The 18,418-nt window shown below is 41.6% G+C and overlaps 1 protein-coding gene across 3 annotated transcripts in view; it reads left to right on the forward strand.

Annotated features, from left to right (window-relative positions):
• net1 (neuroepithelial cell transforming 1) overlaps positions 1 to 18,418 on the forward strand; it is a 30,306-nt gene that overhangs the window by 4,193 nt on the left and 7,695 nt on the right. The window contains exons 1-3 of one of the 3 annotated variants that reach the window (XM_034578356.1): positions 4,250 to 4,295; positions 4,599 to 4,662; positions 11,444 to 11,506. In XM_034578356.1, coding sequence (XP_034434247.1) covers positions 4,282 to 4,295; positions 4,599 to 4,662; positions 11,444 to 11,506 — 141 coding nt within the window. In that variant the 5' untranslated portion in view covers positions 4,250 to 4,281. Of the gene's footprint in view, positions 1 to 4,249; positions 4,296 to 4,598; positions 4,663 to 11,115; positions 11,167 to 11,443; positions 11,507 to 18,418 lie in introns of those variants that run through there. The other 2 variants (XM_034578355.1, XM_034578358.1) reach the window with 2 other exon arrangements.

Consider the following 18,418-nt stretch of genomic DNA (forward strand, 5'->3'; position numbering starts at 1 on the left):
CCTCATGGGATGATCTCACCAGCAACCAGGCCAATGTTGGACTTTAAATATTTTGACATTTTCATTGGTAAAATAGACAGAAAGTAGACATGGCAATCAGACCATGTAGTTGCTGCATTATGAGCAGCTTTCAGTTTAATAAAAAGGCATGAACACAAGAGACCAACTAAAGCCTTTTGTTTTGTATAACACTATTACACAAACTTGTGTGCTCTCCAAGGGTTTAAGACAGAAACGAATCAATATTTATATCTTTTTGATTTAAAATGCAATAATACAGCTAAAGATTAGAGCCCAGGCGATCGATGATATTGGCCTTTATGAGCCTTTCAAATACTGAAAATTAGTTTGAGTCCACAAAACACTTTTGTAGTTCCAAGGGTAAACAGCGTTGCAGCCAAATCCAATACAATTGACGTAACTGGTGACCACTTCTTCCAACGTAAAAAAACAACTGAAGAAAACTTAAAAGGCCTCCATGCTGCTCCTGTGGTAACATCCAAGTGTCCGTCAGCCCCGACGTTCAAATTCGACTCAAAACGGGTTATTCACACCAAGTTTTTAGCCTAAATGTTCACTGTTAATTTCTTTGCCCAGAGCTACGTTCACGTTCGTGCTCACAGCGCACAAGCTCTCGCCTAAGGGACGTGAGACGAGATCAGCGATAACTTGCGAGTTCACACGATACTCGTTACAGCCTACTCTCGTTAGACAGCACTCACGTATTCGGTACCATGAAACTGAAGTGACTTGATCAGTTTATTTTTCATAGCTGTGCTTTTGTGTCATCTCAAAAATGTGTTCTGTGGAAGAGGCCTACAGAATTCAAAATACCTTTTATTTAAAAAAAATACAGTATTTGGTGAAACTGCACAACATATACTTTATAGTAAACTGTAAGGTTCTGTTCAGGCAAAGTCCTTTATGTTTCCAGGGGCGGGCGGGGCATCTTTGACATAAAGAGCTTTGTCTTTCCCTTTTATCTTCTCTGATCACGAACAACTCTCTTTCATTACAAATACCCTTGTCTGCTTCGGTGCCACTTGCTTTAGAACAGTTGTTAAGGCCTTAAAACCCCCCAAGCTCATTATATTGCAAATTCCAAGCACAATCAATGTTATGTCAATATTGTAGAGTGAGTTTTTTTTTTTTCTGTATGTACACTGACACACGCACACAAGCATCTTAGTAATATTTACATTTGTTATTTCTCATAGATAAACCTCTTTATTGACCTTTGACACAGTCCATTTCAGACAAACACACCCTCGTGTATATTTTAACAGAGACGTTAAATGCCAAACCACAGTAAAGTCTAAAATCATTCTTCTCTCATGACGGCTCCATCTATTCACTGGTTAGTAAGAAACAGTGAACGTCATTTCTTAGGTTATCAAAGTTTCAAATATCCAGTATTATGGAGCATTTCACCCCAGATTGAGAAGACAACTGGGTGAAAACTCAACGTAGTGCAACGTAAATCATGTAAACATCCACATGGACTGTAATGGAGTTTACTATAAGAAGTGTGTGATTAGCCGCACAACAATTCTAACAAATATCACGTTTACCACAGTGAAACATGTTCTACTCATTCTCCCATTACAGAGCCATTAAGTGTTTGAGATGTTGAGAACTTCAATGATAGAATGACTATAGAAGTTTTGATCAAATAACCTGTGGCGTTTTAACTAACAGGGGTTCCTCCTGTAGAAGTTTACAGACTCACATTATGAGTGGTCAAATAAAGGGTTGAGGACACTTAAACAGAATAATCTACCCGTGCCAGGGGTGTCAGCACTTTGACAGTTAAATCTAAACAACACCTGCAGTGACCTTTGACCCCTGACTTGCCCCGGGGACACCCAGGGAGCGTCTCATTTTCCTTCCCTCCGTAGCTGCTGTTGTTCCCCCACAACACATGCCGTTTATTCCAAACACCTTACAGGAGCATCGGTGCATTCATTTCCAATGTGGGTGGTCCAAACAGGACTTTCAACCTTTCTCTACTTTTATTTTATTGTCGATGATTGTGGTATGACTGAGTTTTATAAACATCTCAAACCGCTTCTGCACTGTCGGATAATTCTGGTTTATTGAGAGCTTATTTAGTGGCGTTCTTATGTACCGGGCTTCCCAGAAATCACTTGTTAACCGTGTGACTAAAGTGATGACTTTCTCATTCCTCAGAATTTACTGCTTACCGGATGTTTGGATATCTTATCCCACATCCTATCTGAGGTGGGTCAGATAAGGGGGTCGGGGGCTGTGTTCATCCATTTATGTAACTCACTGTCATTGACCAACTCTGTATTTCGGCAGAAACTAAACTATTCCCCTCTTGTCCGGAATCTTTAAAAATATTGTCCCTCCTCTCTCTGAGCACCAGCTTTTCACTCCATGTTTGAGCATGGCCTTCTTTGGAAACAACTATAAATGTCTTGTGTTATGAAGTACACACAAACCAGAACAACAGGGTTGTGTGGATGATGAAAAGTACTGATTTGTTCCTGAAGTGGTGAATAACTGAAGTGCTAATCTCTGTTTACATTATCATATTCACAGGTTTTCAATTATACTAAAAGAATAGTCCATTAATCAAGTCAATTGTTAGACACTATGTCAAGTTCCAGTTTTCCTGTTTTAACTTTTTCATACATTACTGTAAACAAAAAAATATTTGATGCACTCACCTTTACCAAATATTTACCTGATTCATTAGGATTTATTTAGATTAGCTTGGTGAGGACAACCACCAGGAGGCAACACATGCATATGATAATAATAAATAAATTCCCAGCCGTAAGTGAAATGACCCTTACACAGATTATTATGTAAATAAATAAAACCATCATTACCTCATCATTATGTTTATTTTGATATTCTTTTATCAGCCCCTTGACTACACTCAACCACTGTGGGTGCTATCAAATTAAAAATATCGCACCCACGTTGATGAGACATGAGATGAATGTAACTTTATTGTCTATCCCGGCACCGGGCCATATTTAGGAGGCGTGAAAGGTTAGCAGGGAGTGCTGCCGGCGCCTGCAGTGCTGTAGGACAGTTGCTGTGTAACTGGATGAACGCCACCTGAAGCAACACTTGCGGGGCGGCAGTATGACTGGAATGGCTCAGCCTCACGAGCAGCACTTGCCGGACACACACGCAGAACAAGTGTTTCTGAGGCAGCTCAGCATCTCTCCGCATGCTCATGACTCCTTAGGTCCCACCATGGAAGCCAGCCCCCCCACCCCAAACCATGAATCTTCAATATTATAAACTATCATTTACGGTCACTGCAACGATTACGATCATGTGTGAGTCCCGGAACGGGTCATTAGATCTGAGTAGTGCCGGTGGTTTGGTTCCCTGTGCTGTCACGTCTGCTGAATATGATGAGACATCGTTGTTTCATCGCCTCCTTTAAACATGCTCCACAATGTCTCAACATTTCATTGTTTGTTTGAATTTCAGATGATTTCAATCATGGTGCTTGGTATTATTACAAATAGTTTTTCCTTGTATTTTCAACAGCTAGAAACTTGAGAAATCTTCCTACTAGTGGTGTTTTTTTTAAAAGGTCACAGCCTCTACCAATAAATGCGATGATACAGGAGTCAGTCCCTGCTGTTTACAGGCTGCGTCAACTCGGCAGGACATTTGTAATGTATTTACTTGTTGCACAGTCCACTAAGCCATGTATGGCAAGTCCGAGGCACACTGCTCATTTAAAGTATTTCGTCGGTGTGAAATAATGCTTCAATAAAAATCCAGTTTATTGTTGGTACAAGGCAGATCTAAGGCGCTGCTTTGATGTTGTTCTTCTTGGTGTATAACCAACTATTCACTGAGCGGTAAGTGCTCTGTCATTGGTCGGACCTATACTTGCCGTAATACACTTAATTATCACGTGGCTTGAAGAAGAAGTTGTTTGACACGAGAAGGACTTACAGTAAGCATGGCTGGATTGTGGGGGGTCGGCGTTTTAGTACAAACAATCCCACTATGGAGTCCCAAAAAAGGCAACCCTCTCCCCTTTCAGAATATCTTAACAAAATAAGATATTTGGGTCCTGTCCAAATATTTGGGAGGGAGGAAGGTGTGGTATAAAGGACCCCCCCTTCAAATGTCACGAGGGTCCAAGGACAGCTTAGTGGCTGATGAGGCTTCTTTGAGGAAGTAGCCTAACTGGGGTCATGTTCCCGTCTCCTCTGTGACTGGGTGGATTCCTATCTGTCAGTCCTGGTCTGGATTGGAGGGCTGCACTGCGACACCACCATGCTGAGGCTGTGGTAGGTAACGGGGAGTGGATGTTTTCTCAGGACACCACCAGTTTCCCCCTCTTATCACCTTCTGAATTCCCAGATTACACTAAGTCACTGGCTTTGCTCACTCTTTGGCTGGGACTTTGGGTCACTGGTGGTTAAAATCGATCTGGTGCTTCCTGAATATTCTCATACAGTAATTTGGTTGGAGTCATGTTTGTTCACAGCACAGTGAGGTGACCGCTTGTAGTGACACTGAGGGCATTCTTAAAACAGGCTCTGTACTGTACATGGTGGTTTCTGATGCCCTTTATATTTGTTATCACACAGGTCACTGCGAAGAGGAAGCTCCTTCACCTTCCTCACCCCTGGACCACAATGGGACTTTAGTCTGGTAAGTGCAAGCCTCTCATATTCCAATCGAAACAACCTACAGCAGAGAGGGGCAAAAACATGTACAAGGTGGCCCATTGCCAAGCAAAAATAAATGATATACCTACTCTATTTACTTCATATGTGATATACAGTGCAGAGTTGTCTTCTGGCTGACTTCTGTCCTGCCGTGCAAACTGGGAGTGCACGTTTAACATCATAACAAGGTCTATTGGCTTTAAATCTCATCAGAGTCCAGGAAATGGTATCGCTGTTCACTGTCACAGCGATGAAAGGCGGCTCCTCGTTGGCCCGGGGCTACTGTAACCCAGATAAACCATTCAGACTGAAGGACAGATGTTTTTACTTTTTACTTATTGAGCTTTATTAAAAAGATATGAAAACTGAAACAGTTTATACACAACTGTAACTGGTTTTGATGGTAATTCAAAATAAGATCTTTTTTTCCCCCTTTATTTGCTCAAGATTGTACAGTTTTTATCACTCATAATAAAATGAATGTTACTTATTGGGATGTAAAAGGCATGGCAACCAAATGTCAAACTCACAAAAGAAAAGAGGTAAATAGGGAACAAACAGCTATTTAGTGCCTGACTGAATAATTAAGTCTAACAATATGTAGGCCAATATTATTATCAACAAATATAGAGTAAAATATTCCATTGCAATTACAGAAGCTGTTATACATGCAGAACTGAAGTAGTTGTGTTGAATGTTGGTTGTAAACACAGGGCGGACAGTCTGAGGTATTTGAAGTTTTTGTGATCTATGGTTTTATTGTTGTGAGAGTTGCAACCCATCCAGAATGTTGGCCTGGTTTTGTTCAGGGCTGCTGAAGATCTGGTCCTGTGTTCGTATCCACAAAGCATCTGATGTTACCACTGGTGCTATTCACTGCTGTACTGGGAGCAGCCTTTAAGGAACAATGAGATAGTCCTGAGCTAACCCAAGGGGTTGACTTGACTCATGTTAGTATATACAGTAGATGACATCATGTTTCATGAGTGAACTTCCTCACAATGTCCACACTGACTTGGTGTTTGACAGGTGAGCTCAGTCTGTCAGTGAACATGTAAATACTCCTTTATACACAGTGTGGGCAACAATTTATTTATATGTACTGATGGAAGCTGATGATTGTTTAATGTTTACTTAAGGACATGCGGAACAAAAATGGTAAAACAGAGAAGTTTGGAAATGTAAATTCTGCATTTTACAATGTTACAACAGCCGCTAGTCGTTTGTAGTCTAGCTCTTTCTGTAACTACCAACCAAAGTATTCCTGTTTACACGCTCACGTCAAGTGTAAGTGAGTGGTCATGTGATATGCGTATTCAGGTGTGTTAGTATGGGCGGGGATAAAACTGATACGGAGTCTAAAAGCCTATGTGGAATTGTTTTCGTATTAAAACGCCATTTTCAGATAATAACATAGTAGTATGGATGTAGACTAAGTCTGCCTGTTAGGAGGTTCTAGGTTCTTTCGCATAGTAAAGTAAACATCTCTTATACTTCCATTTCTGCTAGAATCAAGATGATCGTGTTACTTATACTACATAAGTGAATATTTGCATGAAGTTGACTTCACTCTGCAGGGTAGCAAAGAGTTTTTTTAGTCTGTCAAGCGTTGTGAGGGCCACAGAGTTGCAAAGCCATTCACTGCGATAGAAGCTGTCCCTGTCCCAATTTTTTGAATCTGTACATTTGAAAGACCTCTGTGAATGTTTTCTATTCAACCCCTGCTCTCTATGCTTTGTGTAAGTAGCCTGTATACCCCAGTCTTAAGTCTGTTCATGTAGCCAGAGACCAAAGTCTGGATATAGGAAATGCAGCCTGCTCCGATTCCAGCCCGTAAGAGAGGACCATAATGGCCTTCAAAGAGCTGCTGTCTCTAATACACTGGCCTGCTTGTGGTTTACAGTCGGACTTAAATGAAACGAGCATGACCGAAAACAGCGTACAGATTAGACAGCGAGCAACATGAAGAGTGTGTGCGCATTCCACGGTTTTAAAGCTGCCTAAAACACAATCCATCCCTCGTCTGAAGGCAGGGAGGGAGAAATAAAAGCAATGAGAGAAGGCCAACGGCTCTTTATCTTGTGCCAGCCTGCTGTCTTTGATTTGCAGACATGGCACGCTTAGCTCTTCCACCAAAACCATGTGGACCTCATTAGGTCACCCTTTCAATCCACCCCCCTCCCCCCGCTTCCAATTTATCTGTCACTTATAAATCTACCAAACAGCAAACAATAAAAGAATCTTGGAAGAGTCTTTGTCTTCCTGCCCCTCATTGCCCTACCTCCCCCTTGCCACTTTAAGCTTGAAGGTTTTGCCAGGCCTTTAAATACAGTTTTGCCAGGTCTTCAGGCTTTGAAGTGGTTAGGGGGGATTTTTTTTTTGTTCACTGCTGCCTGGAGCGTGGCCAGGTACAGGTGGGGGTGCATTGTCCCTGAGGCGAACTTGAGTGAGCATTCCCCCCCGAGCACTTGGTGCATTCTCTCAGACTACATCAGGCACGAGACCTCCAGGGGCTTTCTGTCATGGCAAGAATGTGAATCAGATTTCCAGCCCAGTGCCAAGGTGGAACAGATCAAACCAGCCTGCCGTTTTGGTGGAATGTGAAGGTAATTAACAAGGGTGAGAGTCAGATTCTGAGCTTTTTTGTCTCGTCAAGCAACAAGTTGAGACGGCCAGCGATGTCAGCCTCAAGAGTGCCTCGACCCGATAAGAAGCATTCCTGCTTTAATCAGATGATGTGATTTAATGTGGCTGTCAGTGGCTGAGTCGCGTCTGGTTTTTCACCCAAACCTTGATAATTATTGTGGGAAGGCCTTGCCCATATCAACAGAAATTTGAATTCGTACTAACACCAACACCTTGCTGATTATCTGAATATTTCAGCATTCCACAGACGGCAGGATTTAGATCACATAACCTTTGATGACACAGAAAGCCTCTCAGGTGTTGCACTCCAGTGGATGCTCATCCATGTCAGGGAGAGGACCCAGCACAGCTGCTTCATCACTCTGCAAGTACACCTCACTTTGATGTTGCATTGCAGTTGTCCACTACCTTGGATTCATGCCTCTTAATAACTGATAGCACGTGTTGAGTGAAATTAGGTTTTAGCCTGTTTTACTAGCTCTGTGTGATGTTTTACAGGCGCTCATAAACGTATCTTGCTGCAGTGATCTGATCAGTAGAGACCCAATAGCCACGTGTTTTTAGGCAAAGTGAAAGTTCAATTGGCCTCACTTTAAAGGGATAGTTCACCCAGAAATGAAAATTCACTCGTTATCTACTCACCACTATGCCGATGGAGGGGTGGGTGAAGTGTTTGAGTCCACAAAACACTTTAGGAGTCTCAGGGGTAAACAGTGTTGCAGCCAAATCCAACACAATTGAAGAAATTAGTGACCAAATCCTTAGACGTAATAAAACAACAGAAAAACATAACATGCCTCCATACTGCTCGTGGAGTGTCATCCAAGTGTCCGCAAGTCCCCACATTCATATTTGACTCGAAACAAGGTCATTTCCACTGTGTTTTAAGCCTAAAAGTCCACCAGAAGTGGCTACGCTAGCAGACGTTATCATTTCTGATGGTCCCTGAATGCACCTCGTAGGAAGATATCAGTGAAACCAAGAAAACGAAACTTCAATACTAATGTTCGCAATCTTGTTTCACGATACATGATGCTGTACCCTAACCTCCTGCCAATGCTGCAGGTGCAGCTCTCATCAGAATTTGTAGAAAGCCTGTATTGTCATTGTATCAGCAGAATACAAGGAAATCCAAATTGCTGCTCTATTGATGCATATTACTTGATCAGGGAGGGCCATGTCAAAGCAGTGTTTCCCATTAATTATCTAGACTGAGGTGGCCCTTCATATTCTAATTTGTCCTCCCACAGTTTCATATTCTCTATCTCTAACTTGGTCTTTTGCTCCATTATTTCCATTTTATAGTTGTGTGCAGTACCATTCGCAACGTGTTTGCGCAGACAAACATTTTTCATTTTTCTTTATCTCTTTTTTCTCTCTCCTTCTCTGTCCACCTCTTCCTGTCTGCAGAGTAAATATGTATCCTCCCTCTCACTAGACTGTACTTGTTAAACAGCTCTTGGCAAGTTAGGCTCCTATCTAATACATGCTTGGGTCACAACAAGCAGGTTGTCAGGTCATACGATGGATTTAGTTTTCTCTGAACATCTTGACTTGATGATGTCATGGTAATAAGAAACGTGTGAATGAACGTATGGGATATTGTACGAGTTGTGGCAGGTAACAAACCCCTCAGCAGGCTGGTATCTAGAGGCAGAAGAGTAAAACCCCTCATTGTGTTTATCTGAAAGTGTGAGACGTGTGTGTAGTGGCAGCTCCTCATCCCGGCTCTCCCTTTGTGTTTCTGTTGTGTGGACATCATTATCCTTTTGTGTGGATCTGTCAGTCGCTCCCCAGATGAGTAATGAAGTTAGTGTGTGTGTGTGTGTGTGTGTGTGTGTGTGTGTGTGTGTGTGAGTGTGAGTGTGATCACCTGCGAGTGGGGTGGTTGTGTTTGTTGAGTCAGAGTATTTACGTTGTACCAAGCCAACCATTTGAACAAGTTGTTGCTTGGAGTGTGTTATTCTATCTGCGAGTTGCTGACGGAGGGTTTTCCAAAGGTGGGAGGACCAGGATGGCTCATTTTTTTTCTCCTTTTCCCCCGCTGTGTCTGTTTTTGGCACAGAGATTACGCTTGTGTCGTATTTATCTCATATGTAAGACATGCGCTTAGGGCAATATTTAACTTGGAGAGGGAGCATTCACACTTAGCACGCACGCTCAGCAGACAATGACCTGCTGACCTGCTGAAATGTACCCACCCCATTTACTGTGGCTTTAGTGTCCCTGTTCAGACAAACACTTTTCATATCCCGTACAAGGCACTCCTATAATGATGTTGTGTGTGTGTTATATTATACAAATGTGTGCATGTTTATATAAGGTTTTGTGTTTACATTGTGTGTACGCCTTTCTATGTTCATATGTATGTGTATATATTATGGAAGCGTATTGCTGTCAAACTGTATTAATAAATGATGAAACGTGTGCGGCAAGTAGAGAAAAAGAGGAAAATGTCCTATTTAAACAATTTGATTGAGTTCTACTTTATTCTTGGGTTGGGACATGATGAGATTTAGCTTTTATTGAGCACTGTGAATGACATCATGATAAGTATGCAGGCACTAAGGAGGATTTAAAAATGTGTGGGGCTGTACAGCCTTGGTTAAGAGCCTCGACTAAATGATATGTAATGTAATGTAATAAAGAAGGAAGTAGACATCAGTTCATGTATATATGTATATATGAACATGTTAATCCATCAGTTTGTCAGTTAATTCCTTAGAGAGCTTTATAAGCTTTAATACTAACACTGAAACTCCTTGTGCTCAGCTGCAGCTGTAGCACTGAGTGAAAGTCTCCCGAGTAGAAGTGAAAGAGACGATCTTTTGTGATTCGCAGCTCTATTCACAGGCTCGTATTGAGATGCAACTTTGAACAAACCAACCTATTCATTGCTATGTAAGGTCACAACTCTACTTGTAATCAGGCAGGGGAAATATTTAACAGTGTGGAGCTGAATTTGTTGAGCAGATAGCTCTTAGATTTTTATGGTTGTGGGAAAACAAACACTAAAGAGAGGAAATGCCGCACAACACCACAGGGCTTTAACACAAACAAACAAACATCTCCAGCCATTCATTGTCAGCCACCCCTGACCATTATATATCCATTTTGGCCCTCCTCACCTCGCTTGTCTATCAGGTCTTGACATCCTGTGTGTCCAGCCAGAAGCATTCTAGCTTCCATGGTTAATGGAGCGCAGTAACTGACCCCAGGGTGTCCCAGCAGCCACCTCTGCTCATCTGGGCTTTTACAACCCTCAACAGGCCAGACTACTGTTCTCACCTGCTAACTGACTCGCTGACTGACCGTCCACATGCAGGTGTTAAAGTGTCCCACTGCTTAATGAACCCTTTCCTGTTTTCTGCAGGACCTACAGCAGTGTATATTGTAGCTTTACAATAGAGCTACAGGGGAAATGAGCATAACTCACCTGAGTTACAGGAGGATAATGGGGGGGGCTGTAAATGTTTCTATGACAGTCTCATCATGGCACCCAGACAAGGATGTGTACTACATCAGAATGGAAAGAAAACACACTGCAGCATATTAGTTGTTCCCAAATGCAAGGGCTCTCAGGTTTGCTTTTAAATTGAAATCCCGGAAGTGTTTGAATAAATGATCCCACTTCTGACATCTTGTTCATCTTGATTGTTTTTAACTTGAGAGAGAGCTCAACAATCTAACCGGCTACAATATCCTTGGGGGCAGCTGTGGCTGAGGGGTAGAGCGGTCGTCCTCCTAACAGAAGGTCGGCAGTTCCATCCCAGTCCATCTGCATGCCGAAGTGTCCTTGGGCAAGATGCTGAACCCCGAATTGCCCCTCCATAGTAAAAAAGTGCTGCGAATAGATGCACTGTATGAATGTGTGTGGCAAACTGTAATGTAAAGCGCTTTGAGTGGTAATCAAGACTAGAAAAGCACTTTATAAATAGAAACCAAACCAAACCATTTATAGATAAACAGACACCTGGAGCAAAAACCAACTATCATGTGTGATCCAGACTCACCTACTAATGTACGTGTTTTTGGCAGATGTGACTTCTCACGCTATGCATCGTAATAGCACTGGATGACACATGATCACTAATGACACTACTCATGTCTTTTTACAGAAGCGGAAGCGCAGGGAGAAGGATGACAGCGACGCAGTCAGCCTCTGCAGCTTCGACTTCAAGGTAAATCACATCATCAGACCTCATGAGGCAGATAACACACACCCACACACACACACACACCAGAGCTTCTTACACTTTCCCCCTTTCACAGTTTATTATAATCATGATACAATTGTGTATTATGCTATGCTAACATTTTGTAATATTGTGTTTGTGTTATGGGATTGTAGTTTGTTTAAAAGTGTTGAAGAATGATTAACAATCACATTGCAGAAAGTGAAACCAGTGTTCCTGGTCAGACAGTTTACATTTTCTTGATTTGCCAGGGGCCCCTGGTACTGCTTCCTCTACCCCTGGTGGACAGTAGACCCCACTTAAAAAACAGTAAATAGGATCCACACATCTCCTCCTTTATATCACTGATCACACTCTTTACATTACACCCGTTCAGTTTTATAAACATCATATAATAAGTCAAAAGCGTACGGTTGATGTTAAAAAACACCCACACAAATAAAAGCAATACAGCAGAAATTACATCTTATGCAGGCCTCCAAAAACACTGTTTTCATATGCCTTAATATGTTAGCTGGCATATTGATAACAGGCCAGTAAAACCAAAGGAAGAAATCCGAGAAAACAATAACTGCTGGCTTCTTACAGAGGGTCTCAATCTAATGTAACCTAGAGCTTCAGCCTAACGTCCTCTCCCTCTGATGCTTTTGAAGTGTTAGTCACTGTGACACACAACTGCACTTTTGAAATAAAAGGGAGGTGCCGTATGTTCTCTGCCCTTCAAAATAAACAACATGTTGTGATTCAGCTATGATCTTAGGCCTCCGGGTCTGGACAACTAGTCATATGCAGACTTGAGAGGCCAAGTCATTAAAAACAAGGATAAAATCAAATCAAAAGTAGAATGGCACGCAGAGAGTATCAGTCCCTGCAGGAAACCACATTTCTATTCACTAGATCTGGAATTTTATTTAGAATTGCACACACTGTCAGTCCTCAAACATGCCTGATTTTCTTCATCAAGGTCCATGCATTATTCTCTTAAATTAGTCTGTTTATGGTGTTGTTCAGAAACATTTGGTGATAAAAGAAACACTAAGCTGCCTAACGGAAAGCCAGAGTCCATATCTGATCTCTTGCTAAAGCTGGAGTGTCTGCTTCTCCTGTTTATTCAGAGAATATCATCAACATGACCGAGTTTTTCTTTGGAAGACATCTAGATAAAACCTCTGTTTGTTTTGTAAGGTCTGCTGTTAGTTACGCAAAACCAGGTACCTGGATTCAGAGATCCGACAGACAACCAAACCTGGTTTGGGAATTATATCCCTCATTATGTGTGTGGGCGTTAAATGAGCACACCTACACGTTTGTGTACATAGTCTGTCAGTGCTGTAGAACAGACTTTAGCTTCAGGCATGTTTCATTTTTCTTCCAGACATGGGAGATTTCCACATGGATTGCTTGTTTATACAGAAGTGGTTCAAAGTTTTCTGGTGTTTATGTCAGATCAGAATTTTTGATTCTTGTGTCTTGTTTGACATATTTTTGTACAAAACTCCTCTTATCCTGAGACAAGCATCAATGAACAGTTTACAATCCAGCCGCCGCCTCCATCCATCCACGCTGGTTGTTTTGGTCCTCCACCCACTGGAGAGAGATTAGCAGAGACTTACAGCCTGGATTTCTGGAACCAGTCCGATCAGTTGCTGTGATTTAGATAAACAAAATTCAAACTGTGTTTTTGTGTATTTTATTTTCTAATTGAGCTGCTTCCAGCACCGTCAAATCCCTGCACACTCTGTGGCATATACAGAGACATCTGTTGTGGAAATCCCTTGTTAAACATATGGCTGCTGCTGGTACATTCACTGCTGCCCTTTGGCTCTCACTCCAAATGGAGCTGTTGAGTAAAAAATCAGAGTTACGAGGAATGGCCTGAGAAAGTGGCTCATTTACAGTTTCTTAATTTTGTTGCACACTGTTTGATTTTTTTAGGGTTTTAAATAACATCTGTCGCACATTTCTTGAATTCACAGCTTCTCTGAAATACTGGAGCTCATTTCGTTGAATGTTCAGTGGCCACAGTTCTTACTGTAAAATCTATGGTCCAATCCTTACTTTGGACTTTAATTTTTTTGGATCATGGGCTGTATTGAAGTGAACATCCATAGCAAACTGTGCAGAGAGACACCTGTGCACTAGAAAACATGACGACAAACCCCTGACAGCAAGAAGAAGCACACTTTTGTTGTACATGGCTAAACGATATGAAATAAAGAACACAATTTAACCGACTTTACATGAACAGAGGCCAGGACAGAAAATAAACCATCCATATACTACTGCACATAAAACAAGCAGGGGCAGGTGACGCATCCACGTGCACAGACTTGTCAGAGGTTCTCTTTGTGTCGTATTTATAAACACACTCGGACCTGTTAAATAGGTGTCTTTAATTTTATATCAGCAGAGAATCTGTTAATAGAAAAAGTAACCAGATGGGAATGTGCAACATTACCCAAAGTGGCCTTATACCTCCTATTAAATATTAATAGATATTAAAGTCATATCTACCATAGAATAAGGCTTGTGAAACACTACCTCTGATGACAATCAAACGTATGATGCATCATATCAGCCAACATTTCTCTTGAACTCGTCACACCAGCTTCACATCATGTATTTCCATGGAGGCGGTCCAGCCCCCTCGTTGGGTTGGACGGTGGCTTCGCCCTGCACAGGCCTCGTCCTGCCCTCAGCTCATGTCTATGTGCCCTGATACCTCCAGCACAAATTGTCATCACAATAAGAACTTCAGTGTCAGTGACGCACATGGTGTTTAGAGTCGGATCACCTGAGTTGTAACTCGGGCCTGAATTCCCTGAAAATCTCAGTGCTTGTGTTTAGCTGAAAACACTCTAGGTACATGTTAAAGGAATATACACACAGAGTTTTGGGCAATACTACAGAACATCCCTGTGTGAATTGTCCAACTGTTGCTGTGTCACAGTGACATATGTCATACACGGTGGCATATGACCTGATTTTAACATGGTAAATGGTGTTTCCCTGTTAGTGTTTGAAGCTCTATCAGTATATCAGCTTGTTCTATCCACAAACGAGGCGGGTTTCACTGAGTCGTAGTTACCTCCCTGTGTTTTGTAGCAACCAGGGTTGTTCTGGGTGTGAACACTGACAAAACAAAACGTCAAGAAGAGAAACTAAAACTGTTGAGTAATCCAAGGATGGTTTGAGAACTGTGGTTTTTATTGTTTCTGCGGGCTGTTGTAGTTACATCACTGTCTACTTCGTCTGCATAGCCCCATCTTTATTTAATTATAGACACAGAGTAGTGGAGGTATTTATAGGTCCCTGCAGATAAACTCACTCCTTTACCCTGTGGCAGAGTTTTTATTTAATTTAAGTTTTTATAGACTCCCTCTTGATAATTCCATTATTAGTACCGATTCCTTTATAGTAAGAGAGAAATAGTACAATACAGGGCATGAAGGCATGTAAACATCAAAACGGCAATCTTTCTTGGTTTGACCCAGGAACACTTTTTTTCTATCCCTTCCTCTAACAGGTAAAAAGAATGGTTTTAAACCCTGTGAGATGGATCCTGTATATTTATGTGTGTCTGGTAAACTTGGAGCTATGGAAGGAAATGTTGCAGCCATTGATTAGTGTTTGTGCAGCCAATAGCGCTGAATAGATTTAAACAGGAACTAGCAGCTCAACATGGAAAGTCCGATTTAAACCATAGGTCCCTGTGTGTTAAAATAATATGTAAGCATTGCAGCTCTTTCAACAGTCCGTGTGTGGCCATCGTTTTTGTAAGAGGCACTTAACAGTGTGTGGATGACTTTAGTCAATGAAAGTGATGGCTTTAGCCATCACTTTCATTGCAGACAGATGAAACCAGTAGTGATGCATACACCATGTCTGAAACAGGATTTAGACAGCGCTCCCGTCAATCATCAAAAATCGGATGAGGGAATGTTATCGGTTCCTCCCTCCGGCAGACTTCCACCCTCCTTGGGAACCTATTATTACAAGTAACACTGCAAGGTTGTAATCTCACTTAGAAACAGTTTAAATATGGGCAATTTTGATAAAGTGACAGATCTCACAGATCAGTTGTTGCTACCATGAAAGATGAAAAATTCCCTGTTTCGCCCCTATTTTCTGATCCTGCTGACTTTGATCAGCAGAGGGCGGCATTACCTCCACCATCCTCATGTTGTTATAGTTGGTCACTACTCTGCAGACTTTCTCTGCCCAGGGTTGCCTGCCCAGTGCCTTCCCTAAAGCTGTAATTAGGATCCGTGTGTCGTGCTCTCACTGCTGCTGATGTGGATGTTAAGTTGAGCTTAGCCCCTCAGGCCTCAGAGCTAAGTCTGTTCCTGGCACGGCAAAGGTTAGGCAGCGGTGAAACTCCGCCGCTCACTGCATTACTCATCCTCCTTCCCCACACTGCGCTCGCATTGTCAAGTACGTGTGCGTGCGTTTCTGTGTGTTCAGGAGTGTAAATCACGGCTGCACTCCAGCTGCAGCTCAGTGTGACTAGGGGGCGAACAGGCCAGGCAGGCCTAGCCATGTTACGCTGTCGTTTTTATAGTGGCTGGGCCAGATGTACAGCTGATTCAGCGCTAGGTCTCCCCAGAGTGTGAGTAACAGCATGGCTGCACGGTGTCTTCTCGATGTAAGGACAGACTAAACACAGACAGATTTAATTTTTAATTAGATCCTCTGACTCCTCAGTCTGCATAGTTTTACACTCTGCTGTTCTTTTTCTCGCTTGAATCTAAATCCTCGCCCCTTTGTGTGTCTAAAGCCACACTATTCCACTTTGTTTTGCATCCTAATGAATGTAATCCAGACTCCGTGTGCTGTTGGTCTGCAGCAGATGAGCTTTCCAGACCACTCAGTCAACAAACCTAAAGAACAAGGTGTCAACATCCATACACCTCGAACGGCATCTGTGTTTTGTCACCCACGCAAACACACAGCACCAGCATGAGGCCTGTGTCCTTTTTCACACCTCCATGTTGACCCAGGAGGATGAACTAGAGTCATGAACGGGCTTGTCCATTTGCCCAAAACACATTCACACACATTGAGACACACATTCACCTCTCCGACAGACCAGAGCTAACACCTCCACTTTTTTGCTGTGCATTTGTGCACCAGCTGCATGGGTGTGTGTGCTTCAGGTGTGGTTTCCCTCAGCCCGTCTGCTGGAGTCGTCTCTGTTGTGCAAACATGCACGAAGAAGAGCCAAAGGTTTCACTTCGGCTTCAGTTTGGACCTTTGTCTTTACTGAAATTGGCAAACTTGCTGCCCCCCACCCCCTTATTAGGCCAATCAACATATGGTTGTTAGTCGCACCCCCCCCCCCCCCCCCCCCCCCCCGCCACTCAATATACAGGTTTCACTTTAAACATCTGTCTGAACTGTGCCCCTGCTATTGATATTCTAATTGATCACCTCCCCCATTTCAGCTGAAGATACTGATAAGGACGGTGAAAAGAAAAGAGCTTTTCCCTACAGAAACTGCTTTAATTAGCTAACAAGAAATACCAAAATAAAATGACTTTGTAATTTACTCATTTAAAATATATCAACCAGAATAAGTCCTGTAGTTTCAAACATTTTAGCACCTGATACCAGTCGTTGTAGAAGTTGAAACAAAAGAATCTCTCAATTGTGTTTGGGCTGCAATGTTAATAATACATGATGGTTTAAGTTTTAGTGATTAACATTAGCCTATTAAAAACTGAAATTTTGCAGCATTGAATTTCCCCTGGAGCATGTGCAGGGTTTTTTTATTTATAAAAAGGTGATTTGACCATAATGTCATCATGACACTACTGATCACTATTGATTGTTAACTTTGCAATATTCATTCTTTCTGTGCAATACATTGGTTAATCCTTACACTTAAGTATTGCATGTTACTTATTATTACTTACTGATGACTATTTTTGACTCTTGATGTTGTATTATAGCAAATTTCCCCTTGGTGGGACTAATAAAGGATTATCTTATCTCATCTAACGATTACAGTAATGAAGGGATATAAAGTCATAATTGAATCTGTGATTGAACTTTATTGACATGTTGACAGTTTTCTTAAATCAGTCTAATTCATTGGTAAACTTTTATAAAACTCTAAGTAACAAACCCTGCTGTCAACCTTACAGGTATAATGACATTTTAGTATGATTGTATTCATTATCAAATACATAGTTATTTTCCTCCCTTTTCATTATTTATTTTGTCTTACTGCCATCCAAAGCCTAACATTATTCAATTCATAGTGATTTTAAAGAAAAAGAAATAAAAACATCACAATACATCATTGTTAGATGGTAGAGTATTGAATCAGCTTTGGACCCATTCATGAGCCAGCTGTCACCCTGCTTCCCACTGAGAGCAGAGACTCCAGGCTGCAGCGTAGTTTCAAACACTTAACTGATAAAAACGAGGATTACACTGATCATTACACTGAATATTTCATGTTCAGTTTGATATTTTCCAATATTTACAAGTGGCAGTTCACCAAAAACTGGGCAGCATCCGGCAGATAAACCCCAATCGCAGCTTTAACCCAGATCACTGTATCGTTTTGGTTCTGAATTGTACTAGATAAGCTGGAACCGAAAATATTTAGCATTTTGTCTAGATAAAGAATTTATATAATATTCTCTAATCTATATTAATATTCTTTAACTTTAACCATTTCCAGGTAAATTTGTGTAAAAGTGCTATTTTATATTTGCTCTTCCTCTTTCCTTAAATAGTTAAATCTCATTGTTCAATTGCAGCATCAGTAGCATATATTTTATTTCTAAATGCGAGGAATTATTGGCAGTACTATCACTGTCATATGTTTATCTAAAAACAAGTATCTGGCAAAAAAGAACTTGATACAGTATTCCAAATATCACAATG

The sequence above is a fragment of the Hippoglossus hippoglossus genome, chromosome 23 (genome assembly GCF_009819705.1).
Source record: "Hippoglossus hippoglossus isolate fHipHip1 chromosome 23, fHipHip1.pri, whole genome shotgun sequence".
Taxonomy (NCBI): domain Eukaryota; kingdom Metazoa; phylum Chordata; class Actinopteri; order Pleuronectiformes; family Pleuronectidae; genus Hippoglossus; species Hippoglossus hippoglossus.